We start from the raw sequence: 26,689 nt of genomic DNA, 5'->3' as shown, positions 1-26,689 counted from the left end.
CTTCAAGGAAATCAAAAGTGAAAGTTTTAGCCTTTACACTGGGTTCGACAAACACATCAGTCACAGGACAGACGGACATGGCTGGAGAGTTCCCATACGCTCTCTGCGTGGAGGGCCAGTGGGACCCCAACACTCCCAAACTAAAAAATAAACTTATCATCTATTTCCAGAGTAAGAAATCCGACGGAGGCGACTGTGAGGTGGAATACGGCGTTTCTGACGGACAAACAGCAACTGTTCGATTCAAAACAGAGGAAGGTAAAGTTAACCTAAGCGTACCTAAACTCCCTAAGAATTCTGAATCACTGTTACATTCATAAATCGTAAAGTGATGCGTTAATATTATAAGTCTCATAGTTATCGATAAGGCCTATCGAAATATGTTGTAGAGTTAGCCTACTGTGGGAGGGGACCAAGAAACGAAACCAATCTTTTTTTTCTTTTTTTCTTTTTCTTTTTGCGTAATGCAAATGAAAATAAAGTGTTTGTTCACTCATTTATGTTCTTATGTTTGGATCAGTGAGACAGCGGGTTCTGAACAAACAAACGCATGAGCTCAAGATTGGTCAAAAAACAGTGAAAATCACTGTGAGTCTTCCGTCATCAGACGCTTCAGTTCCTCATGTGAGTATTCAATATCACAAGTGAGTAACGTGAACGGCTAATACTTTGACTTGGAGTAAAAGCTAAACTTTGTTTTCTAGGAATCAACCTCTTCGGTCAGCACAATCACGGGTAAGTCCCTTATATACTTCAGAATAAACGCTGTTCTGCTCCCCTCTGCTGGTCATGCCAGCATGAACACTTTCTTCCACATGTGTCCCAGCTAACAAACATTTATTCTAAGAACGTTTGGCTTCTTATTAAGATAAATTAAGTTATGAAAACGTTATTTCTGAGTGTTTTCTAAAAATTCGAAACATTTTTTTCCCTGGTTGTTCAAACAGACAGCATTATAGGAACGTTCTATTTAATAATTTTGCAAACATTATGGGAACTTTACTTTTGATTGTTCTCTTTACATTCTGAAACAAGTAGCAATAACATGTAAATGTTTTGTTTTTTGTGTGTGTGCTACCATTTTTGTGAACGTTAATGGAAAACGTTTGTTCATAATTTGGAGTGAACCTTATTGAGTTGAAATTTTATTATCTTACCTCACCTGTATACAGTTTTAAAATTTCCGCTGAAAAAACAAAACAAAAAAACATTGCCCACTACAGCATACCTTCAATAGAATTAGCCCTGCAATAAGATGAATACTACAACAATATTACAGTAATATTACAGTTTTTAAAAAAATGCTTTCACACTAAAAGTGGTACTTAAGGTCCACTTAGCGAAACTCATATGCCTAATATTCAGACCAAATCTGCAAAACTGCAAGCACATTAAATATGCCTTACACTCAGTTTGCATTTGTAAAACAAACTTTTTGCAAAGTGCTAAACACAGTTCTCTACAGTAATTTCACTTAAATGGCAATGAAAATGACCTATTAGTTGTCATTTAAGTGAAATTACTGAACTTAAATATACGAGCTTGATAAAAATGATCATTCTAGAAGAAAATTTCAGATGGCACTTAGAGGCTTTTGCTTCTGAACTCTTCATATATATATATGTGTGTGTGTACATACATGCGCATATATATATATATACATATATATATATATTAATGATACAAGTAATGATAAGTAGTAATGATACAAATACTTTAGCTCAAGTAATGTTTTGCATAATATTTGTTCAAAACAATCACTTCAGGAAAGTTTGTACTATTTTCTGTTTATCTGAATAAATAAAGGAAATGTATTTTTAACAAATAAACTGTCAGTAAAATGTTCATTTTAAAAACACAGAAAAAAATACTTAAACCTAAATATTCTGAAAGCGTTGAAGGAGATTCCATGAAAATGTAATATGGCTTTACAGTAGTTACAATAAATGTGATATTTTATTATATGATTTTCAGGGCGTGGTTGAGGCAAAGGATAAAAGAGGAGGATATATGCTGAGCATAGTCTTTATTAATAACAAAATCAAAATAACAAAATACTCAGGTATCTCAGAACTTCTCAAAAACACGAACAAAACATCCAGCAAGCAGACGATAATGGACAAGGAACAAAAAAAAAAGGGGGCTATATACACATTACACACAGGGGGTGTTCCTCAAACGAAAGGCTGCAACTAATGAACAGGGACAAAGGCTCCCTATAGCTTCCGAGGTCGTGAATCAGTATATCGTGTTCATGAATTCGGGCACTGGTATTTATGAACAACAGAACTGATATCTTGTTGATATTATGTTTTAATGTCATTTAAAGTACATTATAAATACTTTGCTTGTTACATATACATGCAACATTTCAACCATAAATATATTATAAATGTTTGCTAGATTTTTTTTCAATATTACCTGTCTAGGGATGTATGTTTATGCTGGAATATAATTAAATAATTATAATAATGATCAGTGTCCCAACTACTGAACTAAGGAGCTGATTGAGAAGCACCAATGACCTAACACAGGAAACTGAATGATATGATTAATATCATATTTTTAAATATGATGGTTTCATATTTATCTATATCTAACCATGTCATGCAACCAGCTATTTATTATTTATTATCTTTAGCCTCATTTTTTTTTACCTCAAATACCATACTTTTACATATTCTTCAGCTATTAAATAGTGTTGATTTAATTACCTTTAACAAAACTGAAAATCATTAACAAGACAATAATTGAATCGATTTTCATGTGCTGTTGAAATCTGCAACAATTTATAAAATACTAAATATTAGATCAATTAGCTCAGAATCAACTTTGCACTGCGGCCCGCGATTGCATCAAGGATCAGCCACATTTCCACTTGCATTGTGAAATGCAGCTGGTTAGGAAAGTTCTGCGGCAAGCTTTTGTGCCATGTAGTGATTTAGAGTTTAAAATCAAATGCATTGCACATTTTACCTTGGTGCACCTTTAGCCTCATTGTACCCTATATATTACAGTTTTTCTGAATTACTAAAACACATTTCTTGAAACCATCACCCACTTTCTGAAAACCTTAAACACAATACCAAATCATCAAACTACATTCAGAGAATATCTGACTCTTCTGGCAAAATAATAATAATAATAATAATAATAATACAGTTTTTCCAATTGCTTAAGGACAATTTTGAAAACAGGGCCCGGTTTTTCAAACCCCTTCACACAATTAGCACAACACTACACCAAAGTAACACAACACCTCAGATCATTTGCAAAATGGAACACTTTCGTCGAAACTATACAATGTCTTATAAAACCTTATTTTGTTGTCATAATATAAACACAACCATCATATGGTCTAATTCTGTTTGAATCAGTTAAACACTCCTGTGCTCAACCTAAAACACTTTTAGCATTTACATAGAGAGAGTGTAAACATCACATGATACCAATTGTGCAGACTAATGAAAATATTTATTTATTTTCATGTACTCAAGTCAGCCAATACTGAACATTTCAACAAAACATTCATAACAAAACATTTTCCAGTTTTCATACAGTATTACAGAACATACCCTTGTACTGTAAGCTTACAGTAATACTGTTACATAAAAATACAAATCCAGTTCAGTACCAAAAAAAAAAGAAAAAAAAAAGCCTTAACATCTCTCCGCCTAGCTGGATCTGGCCACAGGGCCTTGTCAACATCACAGGCTATGTTTTCATTTGCAAGACAACGTGGGAATAATGTTTTGGAGTGACAAATTCACCTCCCTCAGTATTAGTCCATGGTTTATTATATGGTCCACAATTGTTTCCGAAAACGAATTTCGTTACACGGATTTGGTTGTCTTCCCTCTCCCTCTCCCTCTCCCTCTTCCTCTTCCCCTTCCCCTTTTTCTTCCTCCACCTTGTTCTCTCCGGATTCCCCCTCTCATCCGCACTCTCCCTCTTCCTCTGGCACCATCCATTTTTGTTGAAGACAGGTGAACTCACCTGTTGCCTTTTTATAGTGCGTAAACCTGATTGGTGTGTCTACAATTAAGCACCAGTGTGTGTGCACTCTTGGTGGCTGTGCTTAACCAATTGGTTCATGGGTGTGTTCATTTGAAAGCCTTTGCTTTGAAATTGCAAGGAAATTACATCATGATAAATTTCTGTCAAATGTATACAAGTGTGTTTAGTGTTTTGCAAATCACTGTGTGTAATGTTTTGCAAAAAGTATGAAGCTGACCATGTGCTTACAATCGTGCAAATCTAGGCCGGTGTTTTGCTCCGTGAGTGTAAGGTTTTGCTAATTGTTGGAAAGTTTTAATTTTAGTGTGTAAGCAATTGAAAAAAAACTGTAATAATAATAAAACATCATATTTGTGCTCAAAATCAAACAATGCTTTCAGATCATACATAGCCAGTCAAAATATAAACACTACAGATCATTCATTTGACACTACATCAAAAAATGGAGAACACAGCATCCAAAGCATGCAGTTACAGAAAAAAAAGTATATTGTAACACAGTAAATTAATTTTGCAATTACTTAAAAAAAGTTTAGTAATCGCAGCTTACAGTAGTAAGGTGAATAGATTGTATACTGTATGCACTGCAAGTATAGTATTTTGTACTGAATATTGTATAGTTCTGAATATCTGTATATTCAGCACTTGCATATTGTAAAATATAGTAGTCCAACTGCAAAAGCCAAAAAGGTAATAAAAAAATAAAAAAACTCTAAATGAAAAGCATGTTACAGTACACTCAAAAGTGCAACTGCAAAATCAAAGTTAGTGAGAGATTCATTCTGCCTCAGCATCACGTCTTCATGTTGGGTCCAGCCTGAGGACTTTGTCCACATTACAGGCAATAATGTTTCCTGGTGCCTTGCCAGGCAAAGGGAAAAACCCTGGTGTGCCAGTTCCAGCCTTGACAACACTGTCCACACCTTGCTCTTTCTTGTCCTCATCCTTTTCCTCCTTTTCCACCACCTCTTACACATACTCTTCCTCCTCTCCGTTTCAGAGTGTTTCCATCTATTATTCGTATCAACATTCAGTGCACCTGTACACTCTGAACTGGCTTATTTTGTACAGTTGGTTTGATCACATCATTAGAAATAAGTGTGAACAATTTTGAGTCGTTGTGTATAAACGATGACAATTGTATTGTAGTTGTGTTAAACTTTTGCCTTGCCTGCCTTGTTTAGCGTTTTGCAACACACGTGTATCACAGTGCGATAGGCTATGTGTTTTTGTGAGTGAGAATGTGTTCAGAGTTAAACTGCCTGAACTTGTTTAAGGTTTAACAGAGAATTTGGTTCAGAGAATGGGGTTTGCTGTTTTCTGACCATTCATATTAGGAAAATCTGATATCAAGTATTCTATGGCCGTGGACAAAAAAGGGAAAAGTATACTATACTGAATAATTTTATTCAGCTTTAGCATGGTCATTTGCACGATACCCTAGCACAAAAAGGATACCAAGCGTAATAAATGTTATCTTTAGAAATCGTTAAAAGTTAATTTAAATATAAGTAATCCAAATATATTTGTATCAGCACAACTAACACTGTGTAGCACGCACAGTGCTGCAACAAGAAGTTGCAGTCTGTCTACACCAGACGTGACAAAGCAACTATTGCAAATCCAATTGTTCTTTGTGTCAGAAATGGCATAGGTGCTTGGAGTACATCAGAAATAGAACGGGGGATGAGATATGTTGCACCACATTGCATCCAATGTAGACAGCATCATTGATTATAATGGATTCTATTGTCTTTTGTTGTGTTCCACTCACCACCATTGTAGACACTGTGTGAAACTTTTCAGATGAATGATGTTTTTATTTTCAGGTGAACCACACAGTGAAGAAGAAGAAGAAGAAGAAGAAAAAGATGAAGAAGAGAAGGTTGAGCCACCTGAGAAAAAAGAAGAAGATACAACCCATAGATCAGCTGTAATTGAAAACATCCAAAACAGCGGTCAAGAGTTTCTGACAATGCTGGTGGAAAATGTGCTGAAAGGATCTTCTGCCGAGTCTAATGACTTCAGCATTGAAATGATACCAGAGAGCAATTGTGCTGTGGTAACCTTTTCTTATAGCAAGGGTAAGTCTTGGGTTGTGTTCCCATACTCTTCAGATGTACATGCAAAATACTAGCTGGAAAGGGGGGGGGGGGGGGGGGGGGGTTCTGAGTGTTGATTTCCTTGCCCCTAACCCACATTTCCTGTTACTTATATTTTGTTCCATATAGATGCAAAAAACTTCATTATATCCTGCCCAAGCAATGGAATTATTAAGAGGAAAAACATAAAATTCCGATTACTTGAGATGACATCAACGGTGAAAGCTGAAGGCTTACCTCCGAACACAAACTTAGACTACCTCATACTCTATTTTGAAAAATTTGGAGAAGTAGAGGATGATGGGGTTACAATGGAAACGGATCAGTCAGCAATAATCACTTTTACAAATCCTGAAGGTACATGAAGTGGTTACAATAAAAATGTGTTTATTGAATTGAATTTTGACATATGCATAAACTATACAATGTGTGCTTTTTCAGATGTGCAAACAGTCATCAACCATCAACATCAGATTAAAAAGCAGCCTTTCAGAGTACTGCCATACTACAAAACACTACAAACAGCTCTATATGGTAAAGATAGACCCACTCTGAGACTTCCAGAGGAATTTACTGAGAAGATTGATAAGACTATATGGCACCACTTTAAGGAAAACCAAAAATCTCTGGGTTTAGTCACCCAAGCTATGTCCAGTCATTTTTGTGAGATGGATTTTCAATCCATAGCAGTGAAGATCAGTCCTTCATCATCCTTACTTAACCGAGGCGGGCAGACAAGAAAACTCATTAAAACATGGACAGAAAAAGCTCTCTCTGGGTTCTCAGTGGCAATGTCTAAATTTAAATCCACTGAGCTCCACATTCAGAAGGATGCATGGACAGAGATACAGTCTGAAATTCAAAATGCAGTGGTGGGAGAGGCAGTCACACTGGTTCCTTACACAGATGAAGGAACAATAGCTGTAGCCGGACTGAAAGAAGATGTGGACAGGATTGAGGGAATTCTGAGAGAAACTGTTCAGAGAGTCACCCAAAAAATACAAAGGGAGAAGGGTAGTGAGACTGATGAAATAAATATGACTCCATCCATTTACAAGCTTCTTCTCTGTGATGGTTTGGAGCAGCAAACTCGAGACAAATTTCCAGAAATGGACATAACATACCATGCACACAGCCAAAAGTTAACTCTTTATGGTCTAAAAGATGAGATGCTGGAAACAAAGAACAAGATACTGGAGGCTGTTCTTAATTTAATTCGTAAACCAACTGAGCTCCACCAATCTGTTTTAGATTTTCTACACAAGAAGGATCTTGAGGAAATGTCCAAAGTTTTGTTTTTTAACAAAGGAATCAATGTAGCATTAGAATCTGATGGAAAGAGAGTTTTGCTTGTTGGAAAAACAGACAATGATTTGGATGTTGGTGAGAATCGACTGCAGACAGATCTGGATCATTTGAGCTTCAACGTAGAAGATCCCAGTGTTCTAACAAGACCAGATTGGCAAGACCTTGTCTCTCAAATAAAAAACAATGTTAAAGATGTTACAGTACAGACATCCATCAACCAGGTGGTGGTTTCTGGTTTTGTAGAGTCTATCAAGGATGTTGAACAAGAGTTAAATGATTTTGTTCAGAAAAACTCACACGTTGAGAAAACTCTGAAGGCTCACAAGACCGTTGTCACATTCATCAAGGATCACAAAAAGCAGGATTGGCTTGAAAAGGTGAAAGGTAAAGTGAATGTGGTCTTCAAAGATGAAACCATCATGATCAGTGGCCCAAAGGTTTATGTCTCTGAGTGTGTGCCTGTATTTGAGGACTTGCTTGCATCTGTGCATCACTGCACCATGAAAATAGTTAAACCAGGGGCAAAGAAGTTCTTCAAGGAGAAAGAGGCAGTGTGTGTGACAATGGCCAAGACAACTAATAATTGTTTGGTCCAATTAATAGACGAGAATGACCACCCACATGACAATGTTCAACCACAGATTGTAAAGCCTGCTTATCAATATAAATCACATGATGGAATTGAAATTACAGTAAACAAAGCTGACATGTGTTCATTTCAAGCGGATGCAGTGGTCGGTGCATGCAAAGAGACCCTCCTACTGGATGGAGGTTTAGCAAAAGCACTCTCAGTTGCTGCTGGTCCTAAACTTCAGAATGACTGCGACCAGCTTGTCAAAAGACGGAAGTTGACAACAGGTGATGCAGTTCTCCTCGATGCTGGAGGACGGCTGCGATGCAAGCATGTCATCTTAGCAATAGGACCACAATATAATCCTTCAAAACCTCAGGAGTCCGAAAAGCTCTTGAAGAAAGCTGTGAAGAAGAGTCTGAATCTGGCAGATCAAGAAAGCTTCCAGTCGTTGGCAATCCCAGCCATTAGCTCTGGTGTATTTGGTTTCCCTCTGGACTTTTGTGCATGTACCATTGTGAAAGCTATAAAAGACTTCTGTGATTTTGTTGAAGGGGACATTGCACTGAGGAAGATTCACCTAGTTGATAATAATGATAAAACTGTTCAAGCTTTAGAAGCTGCTGTGAAGAAAATTTATGGGGTCAGTTCACCTACCCAAATCATAACAGCTGGAAGCAGTTCAAGCAGCCAGCAGCAAAACCAAGCAAGCTCTTCTCCAAGCCAACACCAGATAACTGCGCTCTTTCAAGGGGCATCACAAAGTTTTCAGACAAAAGAAGGCTTAACTATCACATTAATGAAAGGAAACATTGAGGATACAACAGTGAGTTCAATATTTACAAATTATGCATAATATTGTTTGGTGTATTGCTTTTTTCTGAAGTGCATTTTTGTATTTGAAATATCAAAATGTGTAGAGATTTATTTTTTTATTTTTTAAGAAGGTCCTGTTCTTAAGTGAATGCTGGTGCATGTGCAAACTAATCATTTGTATATAACTGCTCTTTTTTTGTACAGATGGATGTTGTTGTGAACACTCTCAGCAGTGACCTGAATCTTGGTGTAGGAGCTATTTCAATTGCCCTTCTCAAAGCAGCTGGTCCACAGCTTCAGGTTCTGCTCAATCAGCAAGTCACAGGCTCTGCAAACATTGGAGCAGTCTTTGAAACAGCTGGTGCAAACCTGAAGAACAAACTGGTGTTCCATGCAGTTGTACCACACTGGAATCAGGGACAAGGGAACGAGCAGAAGGTAATACTCATTGGTTGATTTAGAGATTAGTATTTCAAATCTGATGCTTTTGATGACTTTTTTATTCTCTTTGAGCAGATGCTGGAGGATATCGTGGATAAGTGTTTGGGTCAGGCAGAGCAGCGTCAGCAGAGCTCCATTGTTTTCTCTGCCATTGGCACAGGAAACCTGGGATTTCCAAAGCCACTGGTGGTCTGCACAATGCTGGACTCGGCCTTCAAGTTTAGCAGTAAAAGAAGTTCAAAGCACGTGAAGGAAGTGGTATTTGCTCTTCACCCCAAAGATACCCAAACCATTCAGGTATCTGACATATGATCTCATATCAGCCTTTTTTTAGATCCATTTAGTCAAAATTTTTGACACTTAGTATAATAATAATGTTGTTTTGACCCCAGTAATACTATATGTCATTCACAACAGGCATTCACAGATGAGTTCAGCAAAAGGTTTATGGGCCAATCTGCCTCAGCAAGTAACCCCACACAGCCGCTGAGCACAGGTGCCCAAAACTTCAATTTTCATATACAAATGACCTATAACCTATAATGAATTGGTCTCAATGTAATTTTTAGTGGATGTATGAAGTCAGTTCCCCTTGATGTGATATCTTTCCATTATTATTTAGTTCTGTTTTATTTTACAATGAAATCACAGGCCCCTTCTCAAAGGTCACAACAAAATCTGGGATTCATGAGACTAAAGTGGGAGGAATAACACTTCAGGTCCTGAATGGTGATATTACTACAGAGCAAACTGATGTCATTGTGAACTCCAGCAATAAAGAGTTCACACTGAAATCAGGTAAAGTTACTAATTCTGAGTTAGTAGAAGGCTGATAATGTTGTTATACCTTACTAATGACTTTTCAAGCACTTTGCCTTTAATTGCTTGTTGCTTAATTTTATAAGATAGGAATGAATGAGATTTAAATAAAACAAACTTTTATCTCAAACTGTCAAGGTGTCTCAAAGGCTATTATGGATAAGGCCGGTCCAAATGTAGAAGCTGAGTGCCAGCAGCTTGGTAAGAAGCATGTTTTAATTCCTAAAATATTTTAATAAGAATTAAGTAATAAATAAATGACATATTAAATCATACTTTTTAATAATCTTTTCACATGTCCTGAAATTTTACACAGTTTAGCACACAGAACAGAGCAGATTTATAATTCTGGTTCATGTGTTTTTCCAGCGGCCAAGACTAACAGTGGACTGATAATGACTCAAGCGGGGAATTTACAGTGTAAAAGGATCATCCACATTTCAGCACAAAGCAATGCTATTATGATCCAAAAACATGTTAAAAAGGCCCTGGAAATGTGTGCCAAGGAAAAGTTAACCTCCATTGCATTCCCAGCTATTGGCACAGGTGAGAACAGGAAAAAGAACAGATGAGAGGGAAAGTGATATTGATATAAGTCACACAATGACTGTCCTTAAATATAAAGAGAGCATATGAATACAATTTCTATAAGTAATATACCTGTATTATATATATTTTTTTTGTTAATTTATTTTTCCACATCACTTGTTTGTTTTTGTTTTTTTTTATATATTTGTATTTATTATTTGTACAATACATTTAATTTATTTTCTCAAATTCCATAAGTGGTGAACTGGTGATAACCTTTTTTTTATCTTGCATTAACTTTGGCAGCCCAAATCTGTACAATGTTTTTTATGTTCATAACTTTCGCTAAAAACATGGACATGGTTCATAGTCACATTGCTTTCTTTTTCTCAGGACAAGCGGGGTTGTCTCCAGGTCAAGTAGCAGACTCCATGATGGATGGTGTGTTGGACATGATAGGAAAAACTCCCCAGTCCACTCTCAAGCTGGTCAGATTGGTTGTGTTCCAGGCCCCCATGCTTCCTGAATTCCTCAAAAGCATGCAGTATCGAGAAACTGGACCTGCCAAACAAGAGAAAGAGAGTACATGGTCAAAAATCAAAAGTATGAATCTCATCACTTTCACTTCAACCTAATTTCATAGAACATGTAATTTTCTGATTAACCTTTAAAACATTACAATTTTAATTCATAAAACAGTGTAGTTTAGAAATGCATTTTAATAAGGTCATGCACAACAAAGATATCAAACGCGACCTGACCGATTTCTGCATTCCAACTTTGTGTATGTTGCAGCATATGCTAAATCCCTCTTCAGTGGATCTTGGGAGAAAGAAATGAAACAACATGGTGGCAAAGACTTTGTTATTGAAGGCGTGCAAGTAAATCCAGTGTTTTTTTCTATCTGTGGACCATCGCAAGCAGAAGTGGACAAAACAAAGGATTTCTTAGAGGACATGATCACTAAGGAACAAGTGTTTCAGTCTATCACAGACACAGCCATACTTACCTTTTCAGACAAAGACCAACAGCGAATCCAGGAGCTGCAAAGCACTATGAATGTGACTATAAGGTTAGACTACAAAGCCAATAAGGGTTCAGAAGGGACCTCAGGACAGGCCACACTCACAGTACAAGGTCTCAGCCGAGATGTTCTAAAAGCCACTCAGGAAATCCAAGAAATGCTCAAAACAGCCAAAGAGGATGAGATACTCAAAAAAGAAATGGATTACACAAGTGAACTTGTGGATTGGCAGTATGAACAAGGTGGGCAATATAAAAGTTTTGATCAACGTACAAATTTGGAGTTGGAAAAGGCCCTCAGCAGCCAAGCTCCAGACATCAGAATTTGCTTCCAAGGCCAAACGTACCAGGTCAAACTGCCTGAGGGTCCTGCGGTGAGCACCACTGGAGGAAACAAGATGAACATCCAACGCATTGACAGACTGAAAGGTATTTGCTGTGTAGTATCATTTATCAATACGAAAAATGAAAATAATACATATATAAAAACTCAATTAAAGTGAATAAATGTGTAAATTATCTTATCATAAATAAAAGATGTGAATTGGATATGATTTGTCTAATGGCACTAGAACTAATTTTAAATAAGTTGTTATTTTTCTCCAGCTACTGAAAGTATTCCACAGCATTGGGATGCCTTGGCACCTAATGAGTTGTACCAAAAGTTTAATTTGCAACCGACCAGCACAGAATACACAGACGTATCGGGGCGCTTTCAGGCCACATGTCCAAACAACAAAGTCTTGAAGGTGCATTTCATTTTATTGTATTGTTTTTAGTGTTTTATGAACAGCTCATTCAATTTTATAGGATTCCAACCCCAGTTAAAGATAGAATTCTTAGAATGGGTGTAGGTGGATCTAATTTTTGAATTAGAAAGGCAGTGCAATAAATTGTAAATGACAAGGAAATAAACACATGACAACTTCACAGACAACTCAATTTTATACTTGTATTCATTATGGGATTCTTGTCTTGTCTTGTTTTTTACGCCTGTTTTTTTATTTTTTTATTATAGATTGAACGAATCCAGAATCCTGGCATGTGGAAGAACTACCAGAATAACAAAAGTGTCATGGAAAAAAAGAATGGTCATCAAAACAATGAGAAAAGACTCTTTCATGGAACCAGTGAGCAGACTATCAATCACATCAATAAGAGTGGATTTAATCGCAGTTATGCAGGACAAAATGGTAAATCATTTACTACAGGCATTAGAATATTTGCATTCCATCATTCTAATTGAAGTGGTGTATATATGTATTTTTCATCTCTTAATTTTTCCTGTTACAGCTGCAGCATATGGAAAAGGCACATACTTTGCACTTAATGCAAGCTACTCTTGTAACAACACATACTCAGTGCCTAATACTCAGGGACATAAGCACATGTACCTCTGCAGAGTCCTTACGGGAGACTTCACTAAAGGAGCAGGTGGGATGATTGTGCCACCTGCAAAAAATGCCAACTGTGACCTGTTCGACACAGTTGTGGACAACCCTGCTGCTCCGACCATTTTTGTGGTATTTCGTGATGATAATGCTTATCCTGAATATTTAATCACTTTCACTTAGTCATTTAAAGATCACTCATTTTACACAGTGAGACTGAGGGCTTGATCACATCAGATACAATCAGGGAGAAGATTTTTAAACGAAACCGTAGTTCCCGTAATGTTCCTTACTGAATCATTAAAACTTAAAAGGGCTTTAATGACGGGAAATGCATGTGCCTTATAATGAATTCTTTTCTGTTTCTGCTGTAAAATGTTTACAAAATTATTTTTTTATTTTTTTTAATTCTGGTGATATTTCCACTAAACATGCACAAACAAATATGCAGGCACATTTATACAAACTGCACTGCAAATAAAGAACTTCAAAACTTCAAATTGTTTTATTGTAATTTCTTACACCCATATACAGCTGATACTTTTGACATTCAAAAAAAGTGTATAGGCACAATCCACATATATTGCTCTTCCACATCTTAATTACAAATATATCAATAAATCAATACAATTATATTTCTTATTAGTGCAGAAAGACATATTGTTGTAAAAATAGATCTTAGGAATCTTGAATTCCATTGTAACAACCAAAAATAATACTTCATGCTTTAAGATGCTAGATTTGTCTCTATATTCAGGAATTCAAGAAGTTTTGCTACCATTTCATGAGTTCATACTGATATTTATATAAAAAATGTTAATGAACAAGTATTGTTAACAGCATTAAGAAAATTATAAACCTGTTTTGAAGACTTGAAGACTTTGAAGAAGGAAAAAGACAAAGCCATGCCAAGAATCACTGTATCACATAAAAAAGACTGCAAATGCATGAAGCTCGAAGTATAAATGTGAAAATAGATAATGTATAAAATCGTATCCTACAGAATGGCGTATGGTCAACATAAGCAATAAAGAGGAAATATTGTGTAGAATTAGGAATTATGTATTCAAATCACCTTTAAAGTCAGTGTCAAAGTGCGCAGTCTGTCTCATCTCTCAGCAATGGGTACAAGATAAAATTATAAGATAAATAAATCATTTTCTAAGTTATTTTGCGACTAGTTGACCTCTGTTCTGCTAGTTTGTCTTCTTTAGCCCGGGGAGAGAGAGTTCATACCTGTTTGAGAGAAAAAATTATACATAAACACAAACCATCTGTATGCTTAAACCATATTAGTAAAACAATTCTGTGCGGTAAAAGTTAATGCCACAACAAATTTACTTGACCACATTTGCTGTCCTTACCATTCTGTGGAGCCCATGTTTAGATCTATTTCAGACATATCAATCAAAACCTTTTGGGAAATATAAATAACATTTTTAATCTCAACATCCTGATAATGCTTTTATTCTATCGCTGCCTCATATATTCATGTCAATCCACGTTCTTTGTCTACTTACCATTCCAATCTCCTTTCGCTCCCTTTTGTGAAGCATTTTATTGTTTTTTACTGCAACATCCAACTTTCTGGTTCTTGCTTCTTCCGGTGTCACGGCAAACTCAAATCTGAGATGAAGAGTTATTTTAGAGATCTTTTCAAACAATGAAAATACTTGGTTTTCAAGAAGTGAAAAATGGCTCTAACATCTCATTGAAGACAGGGTTCACAGTTTTCTTTTTAACTGGGGTGCGCTTGCGGTGTTTCCACGTCAGATCAGGCAGCAGATACATGCGGACGTAAATATCAGAGCCGTTCTCGCTGCAGGAAAACAGATCCCTAAGGAGTCATGAAGAAGGATAATAGTTTTTATGATTCTTTCAGCTGTGTGGTAAATAATTAGAAGGTATATATTAAAAAAAGAGACATAGGCATCTCACTTGCAGCTGTTGACCATCACGATGAGCCGCTTCCTTAAGGTGGCATAACGCAATGTGAGTTGGATCTGCCCAAAGCTGCCCTGATGATTCAAGATGGCCCTTTGAATTAACATATAAACTCATTGGTGAAAGTTTGAAGATTTTTGTAGAACAAAACATTTGAACTGTTATTGAACTGAACTGAATCAACACTGAACTGACTTGAGCTAAATAAAGACACTGTACTGCTTTATAGTTAAACTGAGTTTGCTTCATAACATTGCTTCATATCTGTATTGTATTAAGCGCAATATAAATCAATAAATCAATGTAAGTGTCACCATATTACATACTCAGGATAAGGGACACTAGTGTCTGTTAGATCAAAGCGAGAAGAAGCTATTGAGTTCTCTGACAACAGGCTCTGGGAATCGTAGCGACGCATTTGACTGGGGGTGGACAGGCTCGAATGCAGCGCCTCTGTGCCCACGAAAGTGCTTCGTCGGTAGGGGGGATAATCCGCTTGCAGTTCATTAGAGGAGCCGACTGTAGATGGCATAGGGGCAGGAACAGTCTGTGTTCTGGAGAGCGGGATAGATGAAACGGGCACTTTTTCTTTCAGGTTGCTCTGTACGGGCTGAACTGGAACTGGAGTTGGAGGCTCAGGGCGAGTTTCCTGAGCTGGTGGAGTGACAACCTTTGGTTCCCGTTTCTCCAATGCAAGGATCTAATTGAAGCGAAGGGTGTGAAGTCATTGTTAAATATTTACCAGCAAATATTATATTCATTATTAATTTATGTCTTAATATAGGCTACAATAAAACATATATACAATAGAACTATATTTACATCAAATCCTTTCTTTAGAGGGAGACTCCAACCAAAATGTTTAATTCTCCTCTCATTTACATATACACACACACATATATATATATATATATATAACATAAAAAAGGAACCAATACTGGTTCACTTGCAACAAAGATAAACATTGTTTGTGCCAACCACAATGTATTGTAGGAACTGAATAACAAATATAATGGTAACACGTTCAATTTGTTTTTCAATTTATTAAACTTAGTCCATTATGTAACACTGAACAACAATTTAAATAAATTCATTCATTCAACCATTTCACGAGTTCACATGTTAATGAAATCTGATGTAATATTATAATGCGTATTTGGCTTGCTGTCCGGGGGGAGGGCTCCGAGCTCGGAATTCAGCCCGACCCCAGAGTACTCCCCCCTATGAATGTATAGATCATAGGTATCTATGAGCAGACCCAGCCGAATGTGAGGTGATGGGGTGGTGGCGGGATGCTGAGAAATTTGTCATGAGACAGGAGGTAAGGGAAGGCTTTATTTATACTGGCTATTTCTTGTGCTGATTGGATGATTACCTGAACATGCTCCTCCCGAACTTTGTTACATAAAACTTCATTTAAATTAATTTGTGAATCTAATTTAATAATAATTAATAAATACATACTTATTAATTCATACTTAATACATACTTATTAGTTCCTTATTAATTCATATCCTTTAAAAGTACTGTATATTATGTAATTTTTACAAATTGTAATGTTGAAATTTTTAATATTAACCTAGATTAATAAATAATGTAAAGTCCATTGTTAGTTTGTGATACCTAATACTTGAACTAATGTTAACATATTTAACCTTACTGTTAAGTGTAACCAATATAATAAATAATACTACTTTTAAATGTTTGATTTTAAGTTTTAGTAGGCTACTGTGTTTGGGGCTTGCAAAATAAAAAGGTGCTGAAAAAACAAACAAACAAAAAAAACGCTGCTTTAGTTCAATCACTCACCCTGAGAACAGCTTTCATCTTGATCTGGCTATTGGCTCCGGAGCGCTCAAGCTGAAAACGCTGGTCCATTGCCATGTCAGAAACATTGAGCAGCCGGACCAATGGCAGAGTGAGTTTGCCCAATGAGGATTTCTTCTGGTGTTCCTTTACCTGAGGTCACATAAAAATCAAAATATAGATTTATTTTCTATACATTACATAATAATGATATCAATTTCTGATGTTTGTTATATTTATCAAGCCTTTGTATGGAAGAACAAGAAAAACTCAGTCCGTTGTAAAATAGATTATTTTAAGACCTGGTTTACCTCAATATTCAACACTTGGTTTTTCACACTGTGCACAAAGAATGTGAAGCATTCATCATAAGTCGGGTCTTTTGTGGCATACACAATCTGTCAAAACAAATACAAACACTGCAGCTTCTAAATATCTGATACACTATGTAAAAAAAAAGAGGAAAAGCTGAAGGGGATTGGCATTAGAATTATATTCCAAATAAGTTAAATACCTTGCTTTTTTGACTTTGCTGAGCAATGGAAAACTCCACATATGAGTTGGGATCATTAGTTCTTCTGGTGAGCTGAAATTAAAAATGGACACAGTAAATAAATCTCATTTAGGGAAATACACATTTTGATGATGTATATTCCAAGTAACCCTTAGATATGGTTCCCAAGCTTTTTCCATCAATGATTTCCCATGTTTTTTTTCTTAAACTTTCCAGTTGTTTCAGATTTTTTACAAATCTAGCACAGATTTTCATTTAAGTCAGGTAGTGACTAAGTCAGGTGATAGACAAACGATTACGCTCATTAGTGTAAAAACGTCTTCAGTGAGACAAAAAAAAAAACCTCCTGATTGGAATACAGCTTATAGATGAAAGCAAGTGGTGCATTAAAAACCACATCATGCTAAAACCAGTTCTGGTATCTGAAAAAAAAGTTTTTTGTTTTTTTTGACAGAAGAAAAAATTCAGAGAATGTGTGCAGGAAAATGTCCTGACCAGTAGATTACTCTACTATATATAAAAAAAAAAAAATCCAGCCGAATGTCAAAATAATAGGTTTGTAATCCACTGACAATGAGGTGCTATTATGATTATGAAACTCACATCATGAAAAAGTCCTTACGTTTCACCTTTTGATTTGCATGATGTGTATGTGGTTAACTTGATCATTTTCATAGCTGAGCCACTGGTAGAAACCAGATGAACAGGTCATTACAAGCAGAAGCAGAAATGAAAACCTACACCTCGACTTTATCATGCTCACAGTTAAAACGATATGATATAATCTCTGGAATGCTCTCTATTCAGTACAAGACGGCAGGAGGCTGCATTCCAAACACATGAGAAGGAATAAGAGTCAAATACCTAGACATCTAGCATTCTGACCTACCAAACAGAAAAAAAAAAAGAAAAAAAAAATCACCTTGTTCACGAGTAAGCCTAACAGACAAACTTTTCAGAAAGGCTTAAAAGAATAGAAAATGTGGTTATCATTTACTCATCTTTTTATTAATGGTGAATTTTAATTTCAGTTTGTTCCTCGCACAAACCTATCATTTGGCTTGATATGGTATTTTTATACTGTTTATGGTGTAATTTTATGGAACCTTTTGGGAGCTGGACACAATAAACCATAGGTTTATTTTTTTATATATATTTTTTAACCTCTATTTGTCTTCCACTGACATAACAACATAGAGGTATGTAACAACACAAGGGTGAGTAAATGATGACAACATTTTCATTATTGCATTAAGCCTGTCTGAAAAGTTTGTTCATTTACTCATGTAAGCTGTGTCTGGATTGATTCTGAGAAGCTTAAAAGTAGATTATTCCCCCATAAAGTCAGGGACAATGAAATTATGGTTTTGAAGAAATGAAGAAATGACTGCAAACTGTGTATAATAAAGGAGTTGAGGCAATTTCTTACCCGAGACACTTTGGGTTGCTTTCCATGCTTCTCATTATGGGTGAATTCATGTTGTTCTTTCTGAAGTCAAAGAAAATGGAAGAAAATATCAATTGTTTTCACGTGCTGTGTTTGTTATAATAGGCTGGCAGTCTTTTAGAAGTGCTCTCATTGTACAAGTATACTCACAGGCAGATTGGAGGCACTATCTAGATATACTGCCAGCATGGCACAAGCGAGCCCATCACTGGTCTGAACGGTGAAAATAATCAAATAAGAAGACAACATATGAAAAGAACCTTAAATTTGACCCAGACACAGTTTGATTCTTTCGATATAACACACTTAAATCACGGCACATATTTTAACCATCTGCCGCAGTATCTAAATCAATACATCAAGGTAACTATTATAAATGCAATAAATACAAGCTTACCTCCTTCAGCAGTTCTGGGTTTGTGAGCAAGGAAAACCACTGCAATTTCATATGTATCTGACCACTCTCAGTGTCCTCCAGAGTGTACCACTGCAAATCAAAGTCACAACTTGTATATTTTAATACTTTTTTTGTCAATGTTCAGAGAAGTATATCATTTTTTTTCTTGTTCTCATTCCAATCAACTATCAGTAAAGGAGCATTATGATTCTGATCTTTCTAAAGCTCACCTCATCTATCTCTCGGTCTTTTCTCACATCTCCGCAATCCAAACTGAACCTGTGGCAGACAATCCAACATCTCACACTCAATCACATAAAATAGGTAAAATAATGATGATGAGCATCTATAATAGCATAATCATCATTACCTGCCCAAAAAGTCATCAGCGTCTGTGTCTTCGTCATAAAGTTCCACTTCCAACTCCTGTCCAGGAGCTTCATGAATGACAAACTATTGAAATCAAATATTAATGAGATCTCTTTGCATTTCCTATTTCCCATCTGAAATGACTTGTGGGTTCCATTTCTGTCCCCAGGACATTACATGTACAAATATGCATGAAAATTAACTCTAAAATAAAAACAAATTATTACACTAAGTGTCCTGCACTTTAATCTAACAGCAAATGTAAAATATATCATTTAAAACATGAATTATTAACTACTTAAACCGCTGCAAAAATAGCATGTTACCTGCCCCCACTTTATTACTACATTTTAACATGAAATATGATTAACATCGTTCAGAAATCTTTTTTCTTTTGCATTGTTGTGTGCCTCCATATCCCATCTGTGCTTATAATTTTTTCTTTAAAAAAACAAAACAAAATATCATAACCCTCACAGAAACCTGTTCAAAACACCAAATTTAATTAGAAACATGATTTGGCCGATTTATAAGCCTTTTTACCAGTAAGGTGCGGCTCACATTAACACCTCACAAGCGTAGTCAAACCTGTATACACATATGGACACATATTCCTGTTACCCAATTTTTATTCCTGTGACTAAATCGTTTTTTTTTTTTATTAATTAATAAAATAAAGTTAAACCACTATTTTTTTTAAATTGTTTAGTCCATCATTCATCCCATTGTTTAATAAATTGCATTATTAAAAAAAAATTGAGTTGACGTGAGGCTTGAGTTGCCTTTAAAAGGACAAAAATATTTTTTAGAACAGCACAAGTTAACAATTTCTTTAAAACAAACATCTCCTTGATGTTTAAAAAAAAAGAATTAGTTGACATTTTTTTAAACATTCTTTTTAAAAGACACGAGTTTTGGAAACAGGACTGAGAAAAATGCATCCATCTTCCAATTAAAACCCTTGTAAAAAATGAAACAACATTACCTGAGATGGACCCATACATATTTTGAATGGTTAAATATATGTGTTATTAGATTCAGTTTTTAAAACGATTTAAAAAATGTTGTTTTACTTGAAAGAGTTACAACAAGCACATGACACCCATTCAGTGGAATGGACCTTGAATATTATACAGATAGATTAAGGACCGCTCATAATAATTACCTCGTAAACTTCATTCCAGCGTGGATTCAAATTTTCTTTGATGGTCTTTGTTTTGAATTGCTTGTTCCCGACCCTCAGCACAGTATATGGATCTGACTTGCCCTTTACTAGTCCCATCAAGTGCGTGTCCTTTGCTACAAGATCCCGGGCCTCCAAAACGTGGACCCGTACAACACCCTAAAGATGTTCACATGGTGTAAATTATTCTCCAGTTTGAAAACAAACACATAAAAAGCTTTTTGACTGATTTTGGTAATGGAAAACGATCATTCCCAGTCTTACCCGAGGAAGAGGAAATTTCATTTGGTCAACCTTGACTTGGTCAATCAAAGGGATGCACATCCGATTGGGCAGAACCATGAGAGAGGCGATGATGTCCACAATGGCTGATTCTGACATATGACTAAAGAGTAAATTGAGATTCAGATTTAGATGTTGAGGAAGACTACATATCAATTAAATATGCCTGGATTACTCAATGACTGCAAGAGTCTTACACCCAGGTAAAATCTGTCCTGGGTTGCAGGATATATGGGTTTATCCCTGATTGTTATAGAGATTAATGAGTTAACAGTTAGCAGAAATAACATTATTTTTCCAATTTGTACTAAATAATGAAAAATTGTGTTTTGAGACAGCATGTTATGTGTTATATATAAAATGATGGCAGACTAGGAACAAAGAGCACAATAAGGTAATCAGTAATCTTATATTTACATTTTTTTGGAAAAAGGACACCTTTAATCCTTATTATTACTACCTGTCCTATTTATCCCTCCACACACTGGAGGCTTTCAGGCTATACACAATCGTCTATATATAAACTCGCATGACAACATTCCATGTCCTGAAGCAGTTTTGAAGATGAGTGTAGGTGGCCAGCTAGTTTACTGTTTTTTTTTTTTTCATTTATGTTTACCTACTCCAGCTTTAATGTGACTGAGTTGCTCATGCTTATTACAGGGTTAACTGCTTGATAATACAATGTATATACACAATTTAAGGACACAATCTAACCCTAACCCTAACCCTAACTAACAAAGTGCATATGAAATAATGCAATAATAATACTTCAATACTTCTAAGATAACATGTGTATCGAGAACTGTCAAGTAAAAAAAAATATATATATATTTTGACAGATTTTCACAACAAATGCACATGGACATTTCAACATTTTAAGGTTCTACACACATATTATTGAGTGACAATCAAAACTACTCAAATCTGTGACCGTACCTTAGCCCTGGACCATCCAAAAGGTTAGTCATTCCAGTCCAATTGACTTGCAGAGCCTGGAAATGTCATTTAAAATGTTCATGTTTTGCTAATGAACTCATGACACTTTTATTTTTTTACTTTGAGCATGCCAATTGCTTGCAATATCCATACTCACGGGTCGGCGAATGAAAAACATGGTGACTCCACCTACAAGGGGTGCCTGGCCAATCAGAGGCTCGAGAATTACACGTAGCATCCCCTGAAGCTGAAGGAAAAAATAAACTCGTTCACACATTTTCATACTTTTATACATTAACTTTTGCCGTGGGGACTCTCCTAGATGTTGGTACATTTCCTGTAAATACTCTCAAATGATGATAAGCAAACATATGGACACATATAATACATTTTTTGGAACATTGTGGCTGAGGGTTCTGCAGGAAACTCCTGTACACTATTATTCAAAAGTTTGTGGTCAGTAAGATTTTTTTAAAGGAAATGAATCATTTTATTCAACAAGGATGCATTTAATCGATCAAAAGTGACAGTAAAGACATTTATAATGTTACAATACATTTCTATTTTTAAATAAATGCTGTTCTTTTAAACTTTCTATTCTTTAAAGTCTTCTGAGAAAAATTTATCACTGTTTCCTCGAAAAAATGTAGCAACTGTTTACATCATTGCTGATAACAATAATAAATGTTTTTTGATCAGCAAATCAGCATATTATAAGAATGATTTCTGAAGGATCATGTGTCACTGAAGACTGCAGTAATGATGCTGAAAATTCAGCTTTGCCATTACACGAATATATTACATTTTAAATTCTAGTAAAAGAGATTTTTTTGTTTACCATAATTAAATTTCACAATAATATTACTGTATATTTGATAAAAAAAATGCAGCGTTGGTGAGAATAAGAGACTATAAAAAGATAAGAAAAAAAAGGTATCTGACTCCAAACTTTTGAATGGTGTGTATGTCACAAATATGACCTCGCCTGACTGAAAGTCAACGTTTGAACATCAACTGAAAAAAACCCTATCTATAACTATTAAATTCAAGTTTTCGTTTTAACATTCATTACATTCCTTCACTAACCTGAAACCCTTTGACTCCTACTTTGATGGCTGGTTTAACATCTGCATCAATGTCCACATCAGCATCGTAACTACAGTAGAATTAAACCACACATTATCGCAATCATACGTGGGTTAGCATAATACAGAATCAAAATGACATTTAAAGTCACAGCTTACACAATGTTGAGGTCAAGGATGACCTCTCTTGTTTCCAGCTCATGTGTGTACGCTCGTACCCATGTAACAGTTGGAGCCTGAAACGTAAATACACTGTTGTAAACTCTATAATGATTGCTAAAATAGTTATAGTAGTGGGGTATCACGGTCTATTCGCAGTTAAGGACACAGAGCCTCAGATTGTGGAATTATACCTTCTGTCCCATGTTAACTTTAGTAAAGGTGAAGGTCTTCAGATGGTTGCTGGATAATCTTACGGCTGGCTGAATGTTTTCAATGAGAAGCTTCTCCATGTACATGCCAAAGAACGGCCATGCCTGCTGAAGAATCTACAACAAACAAGCACATTTAGAGACATGTATTTAAGGCAGAAATAATGAAATAGTAATCTAAACTCCCACAGGCAGACACATTTATGTCTGCAAAAATATGTCAAAAGGCAAATTAACTTCTGCAGCATAAATCTTACCTTGTTAATCCAAGAAGCCTTCTCAACATCTGCAAAATCAATCTATCAGGGCAAAGAATAAGGAACATAATAATTGGACACTTTCAGTTTCAAGATCAAGTTGTTTCAAGATGTTTAAATATGAATTCATTTTCTCCGGTTTTCCTTTTGGTTCATTAGGAATCATTCCTAAAAAGTTTGTATGCCCACTTAACTATTTCTTTTTCTTGTGAAAGGATCAATATTCATGAATAACTTTATGATGTTCAGATGGGCTATTTAAACAGAAAACACCAGGTTTTTAGACCTTCAGTCAGGTATTTTCGATTTCATTTTATATGGTATCATGGATATGTGTGAATTGTAATTTTTTTTATGTCAAAATCAACAGTAAAGATCAGGTGTGTAATTTCACGCTGTGAGCAGCCTGACAACCTGAGACAGGCTGACTATTTTTGTTACATAGGGTAGAGATAGTTCATCCCAAAATGAAAATTTTGTCACAATTGATTTATGTTGTCACTAACACTCCTCAGATATCTGACAGCCTCACGTCTCTTCTTTTTTTCTTTTTTATAGGTGAACTATACCCTTTAATGTGAAACTTTAAATGGTTCTACGTCATAACCCAATGCATTTATTTATTTCAACTTTAGGGTGTGTCAGTTTCTTGTTTTAAAGTATGAAGGGCTGGGTATTTTAATTAAAAAGCTCAAGCTGGCATCTTTGTGTGTGATGTTCCCAAAGCAACACAACACGAAGCCACACCTTTGACAGTTTAATACCATCTAGTATTGTTTGGATACTAAGCAGTAGGCTAATACACAAATACAGTACATATTTACCCACCAACATTAGTTTGCATGTTCAGTATCAACTCACACATTTATATTTTGCACGCTGCACTTAAATTAGTATTATCCCAGGACAGTAAAAATGTCAAGAAGACCACCCACCCAAGCTGGCATGTTCGTGGACTTGAGTTCAGTGCTGATCACGTCCTTCTCGTTTTCCAAAAAGTCAATGGCTGTATCGATCCTCTGATCTTTCCACCTGCGGTTGTTTTTCCACATTGTCCACATCAGAATGCTCAGAAGAATCCAGCTGATGCTGAATCCAAGCGAGCCGGTCAGGTACACGGGATAGCACAGGACAATCGCCTTCATCATGAACATCATGAACTCCATGATCATCTGATTGACATCCTTTACACTGAGTCCCTGTGGATTTCCAGCAGAGGTGGAGGGCTCTTGACCCTCGGTGACTGGAGCACTCATTGTGACTGTGGAGCCTGATTCTTATTTAAACGTCTGAAGTAGCGATCAGCGTCTGAATTCACATCATCATCGCCTGTCGATCGATCGCTGAACAGACGTCGGTTTTACAGGCTGTTTGAGATCAAATCCAACCATCAGATCGAGGCTGTAAACAGAACATTTACCGAGACGCGCTCAGCATCATCACAGGTGACAGTCGCGATCTCCAACTGAGATTGTGGAGGCTCTCTGTCAGTTTTTGTCAACTTCCGTGTTTCCCATTCATTAGGGTTTTTACCTGGCATGGATTCTAAGTAGACACGCCTAAATTCCTCCCTTTTCTGTGTGAGAAAAAGTACAAACTCGTTCATGTAGTAAGTTGACAAACAGGATCTGCCTCGAAACCAAAACGAATGAAAATGTAAAATCGTCTGTTCGTGGAAGTGCGGAGAGAACATCATTAGCTGATAAAGAGTGCGCGGTCGAGATTTATGCTATATATTTTGTACTGAACCAGTATTTTAAAGAAACATGATTAAGAAATTAACAACAACAACAACAACAGAAGAAGAATCACCATTAGTTTAAAGGACAGATTATAATAGCTTAAACTTTGTATTGTCTCTTTAATTAAAACATTCCAGCATTTTAAAGTTTCATATAAACTTTATTGTTCATATTTATGTGCACTTTTTTGTTTGTTTATTTATTTATTTGTCTACATCAGGCTGTCAACATAAACTAGTTGTATTTTCATTAATTAATACCATAACAAGTGGCTATATTGCTGTTATAGTAGCCTAGTTAACTAATGGGATCTTATGTAAAGTGTTACCGTTTTAACAAATGAGAACTATTTACTAGCCTAAATGAAACATATTTGATTTGTCAAGATTTCAAAGTGTCCCTAAGGTTTTAAATAATAAATATTAATTAAACTTTAAGTTGTTGTTGTAGGCTACATTACTTTTCATGTTTTTCATTTTTTTTTTTAAGAACCCAACTAGGCTACTATTAAGTTTGTACAAATTGAATAAACCTTGTTTGTCTTGTGCCATCTCGAGGAGCTTCGAAGCCATTGCAGTTCAATACAAGAGGATTACTTTATCAGTATATGCCTTATAACACTGATAACACAGTGACCTGGATTGGAAGTGGAGTTGTATTTGTCTAATTGTAGGCTATTACTCATTATTTAAGACCGAATAGCCTAGACTACACACGGGGCTGCATATGTCTCTCAAAATTGATGAAATAATTACACAGAAAGACCATTGAAAATTGTATCACATGAAAAATCACGATAAAAAAAAAAAAAAATTGGATATAATTCAATTATATTTTATATGAAAATGTATTAACAGAGATTTTTTTGGCGGTCCTTTTTGAATGCTGATTCATTGAATGATATCAAAATAATTATTATTTTTATTAAACGTTATAGTTTAAACCACAAATGAATTGTGCATTTCCTGTATGCTCACTTGCATTCATTTTAAGTATGTAAATTAATTTAAAATACATTTTATGGAGGAATCCATTATCTCGGTAGTAATCAAAATTACAAAAATTAAAAAGTAACTGTCAGAAGTGGGATTCGAACCCACGCCTCCATTCGGAGACCAGAATACCCATGTTTATATGGAAGGTTTCAACCTTGAGTCTGGCGCCTTAGACCACTCGGCCATCCTGACACTGTAAGATACAGGAAAATACGCCCCTATCCATATGAATGATAACTGTCAACGTTTTCTGAAAACATGTACAAGATAGAAAGTTGCGCGCCGGTGCACTTAGGTATACAAATATACTTAGGTTGAAACACTCGACTTGGCCTAAAAAAA

At 35.8% G+C, this 26,689-nt stretch overlaps 2 protein-coding genes across 2 annotated transcripts; one reads left to right on the top strand and one right to left on the bottom strand.

The window, feature by feature from the left end:
- Window positions 1-41: 41 nt before the first annotated feature.
- On the top strand, window positions 42-13,516 carry parp14rs1 (poly(ADP-ribose) polymerase family member 14-related sequence 1). Its single transcript, XM_084420881.1, has 17 exons — window positions 42-258; window positions 521-624; window positions 705-735; window positions 5,847-6,101; window positions 6,249-6,476; window positions 6,561-8,824; window positions 9,019-9,252; window positions 9,331-9,552; window positions 9,673-9,751; window positions 9,907-10,053; window positions 10,213-10,275; window positions 10,444-10,620; window positions 10,996-11,205; window positions 11,398-12,054; window positions 12,232-12,374; window positions 12,644-12,818; window positions 12,919-13,516. Exons 1-17 carry the CDS (start codon window positions 78-80, stop codon window positions 13,197-13,199), a joined length of 5,451 nt encoding a protein of 1,816 aa, XP_084277007.1. The 5' UTR covers window positions 42-77; the 3' UTR covers window positions 13,200-13,516.
- On the bottom strand, window positions 13,500-25,112 carry esyt3 (extended synaptotagmin-like protein 3). The gene is made up of 23 exons (XM_084420882.1): window positions 24,546-25,112; window positions 23,611-23,652; window positions 23,336-23,470; window positions 23,142-23,218; window positions 22,984-23,053; window positions 22,055-22,144; window positions 21,898-21,953; window positions 20,941-21,061; window positions 20,659-20,835; window positions 19,495-19,577; window positions 19,355-19,403; window positions 19,125-19,214; window positions 18,878-18,940; window positions 18,710-18,769; window positions 17,281-17,352; window positions 17,078-17,164; window positions 16,770-16,919; window positions 15,287-15,660; window positions 14,955-15,053; window positions 14,722-14,853; window positions 14,537-14,642; window positions 14,381-14,430; window positions 13,500-14,252 (listed from the first exon to the last, which is right to left on the bottom strand). Exons 1-23 carry the CDS (start codon window positions 24,864-24,866, stop codon window positions 14,213-14,215), a joined length of 2,544 nt encoding a protein of 847 aa, XP_084277008.1. The 5' UTR covers window positions 24,867-25,112; the 3' UTR covers window positions 13,500-14,212.
- Window positions 25,113-26,689: the final 1,577 nt, after the last annotated feature.

This window comes from Rutilus rutilus, assembly GCF_951802725.1.
Source record: "Rutilus rutilus genome assembly, chromosome: 10".
NCBI lineage: Eukaryota > Metazoa > Chordata > Actinopteri > Cypriniformes > Leuciscidae > Rutilus > Rutilus rutilus.
The sequence above is the reverse complement of the archived record's forward strand: the minus strand, read 5'-3'. Positions and strand labels throughout refer to the sequence as shown.

Bases quoted from the DNA above. Each gene is read 5' to 3' on its own strand.
- parp14rs1 (XM_084420881.1), top strand. From the start codon at position 78: ATGGCTGGAGAGTTCCCATACGCTCTCTGCGTGGAGGGCCAGTGGGAC. The intron at 10,621-10,995 runs GTGAGAACAGGA...TCTTTTTCTCAG, and splicing joins ATTCCCAGCTATTGGCACAG to GACAAGCGGGGTTGTCTCCA. The intron at 12,055-12,231 runs GTATTTGCTGTG...ATTTTTCTCCAG, and splicing joins ACGCATTGACAGACTGAAAG to CTACTGAAAGTATTCCACAG.
- esyt3 (XM_084420882.1), bottom strand. From the start codon at position 24,866: ATGAGTGCTCCAGTCACCGAGGGTCAAGAGCCCTCCACCTCTGCTGGA. The intron at 23,653-24,545 runs GTGGGTGGTCTT...TTGCCCTGATAG, and splicing joins CCACGAACATGCCAGCTTGG to ATTGATTTTGCAGATGTTGA. The intron at 14,854-14,954 runs GTGAGATGCCTA...ATGACTCCTTAG, and splicing joins GTGATGGTCAACAGCTGCAA to GGATCTGTTTTCCTGCAGCG.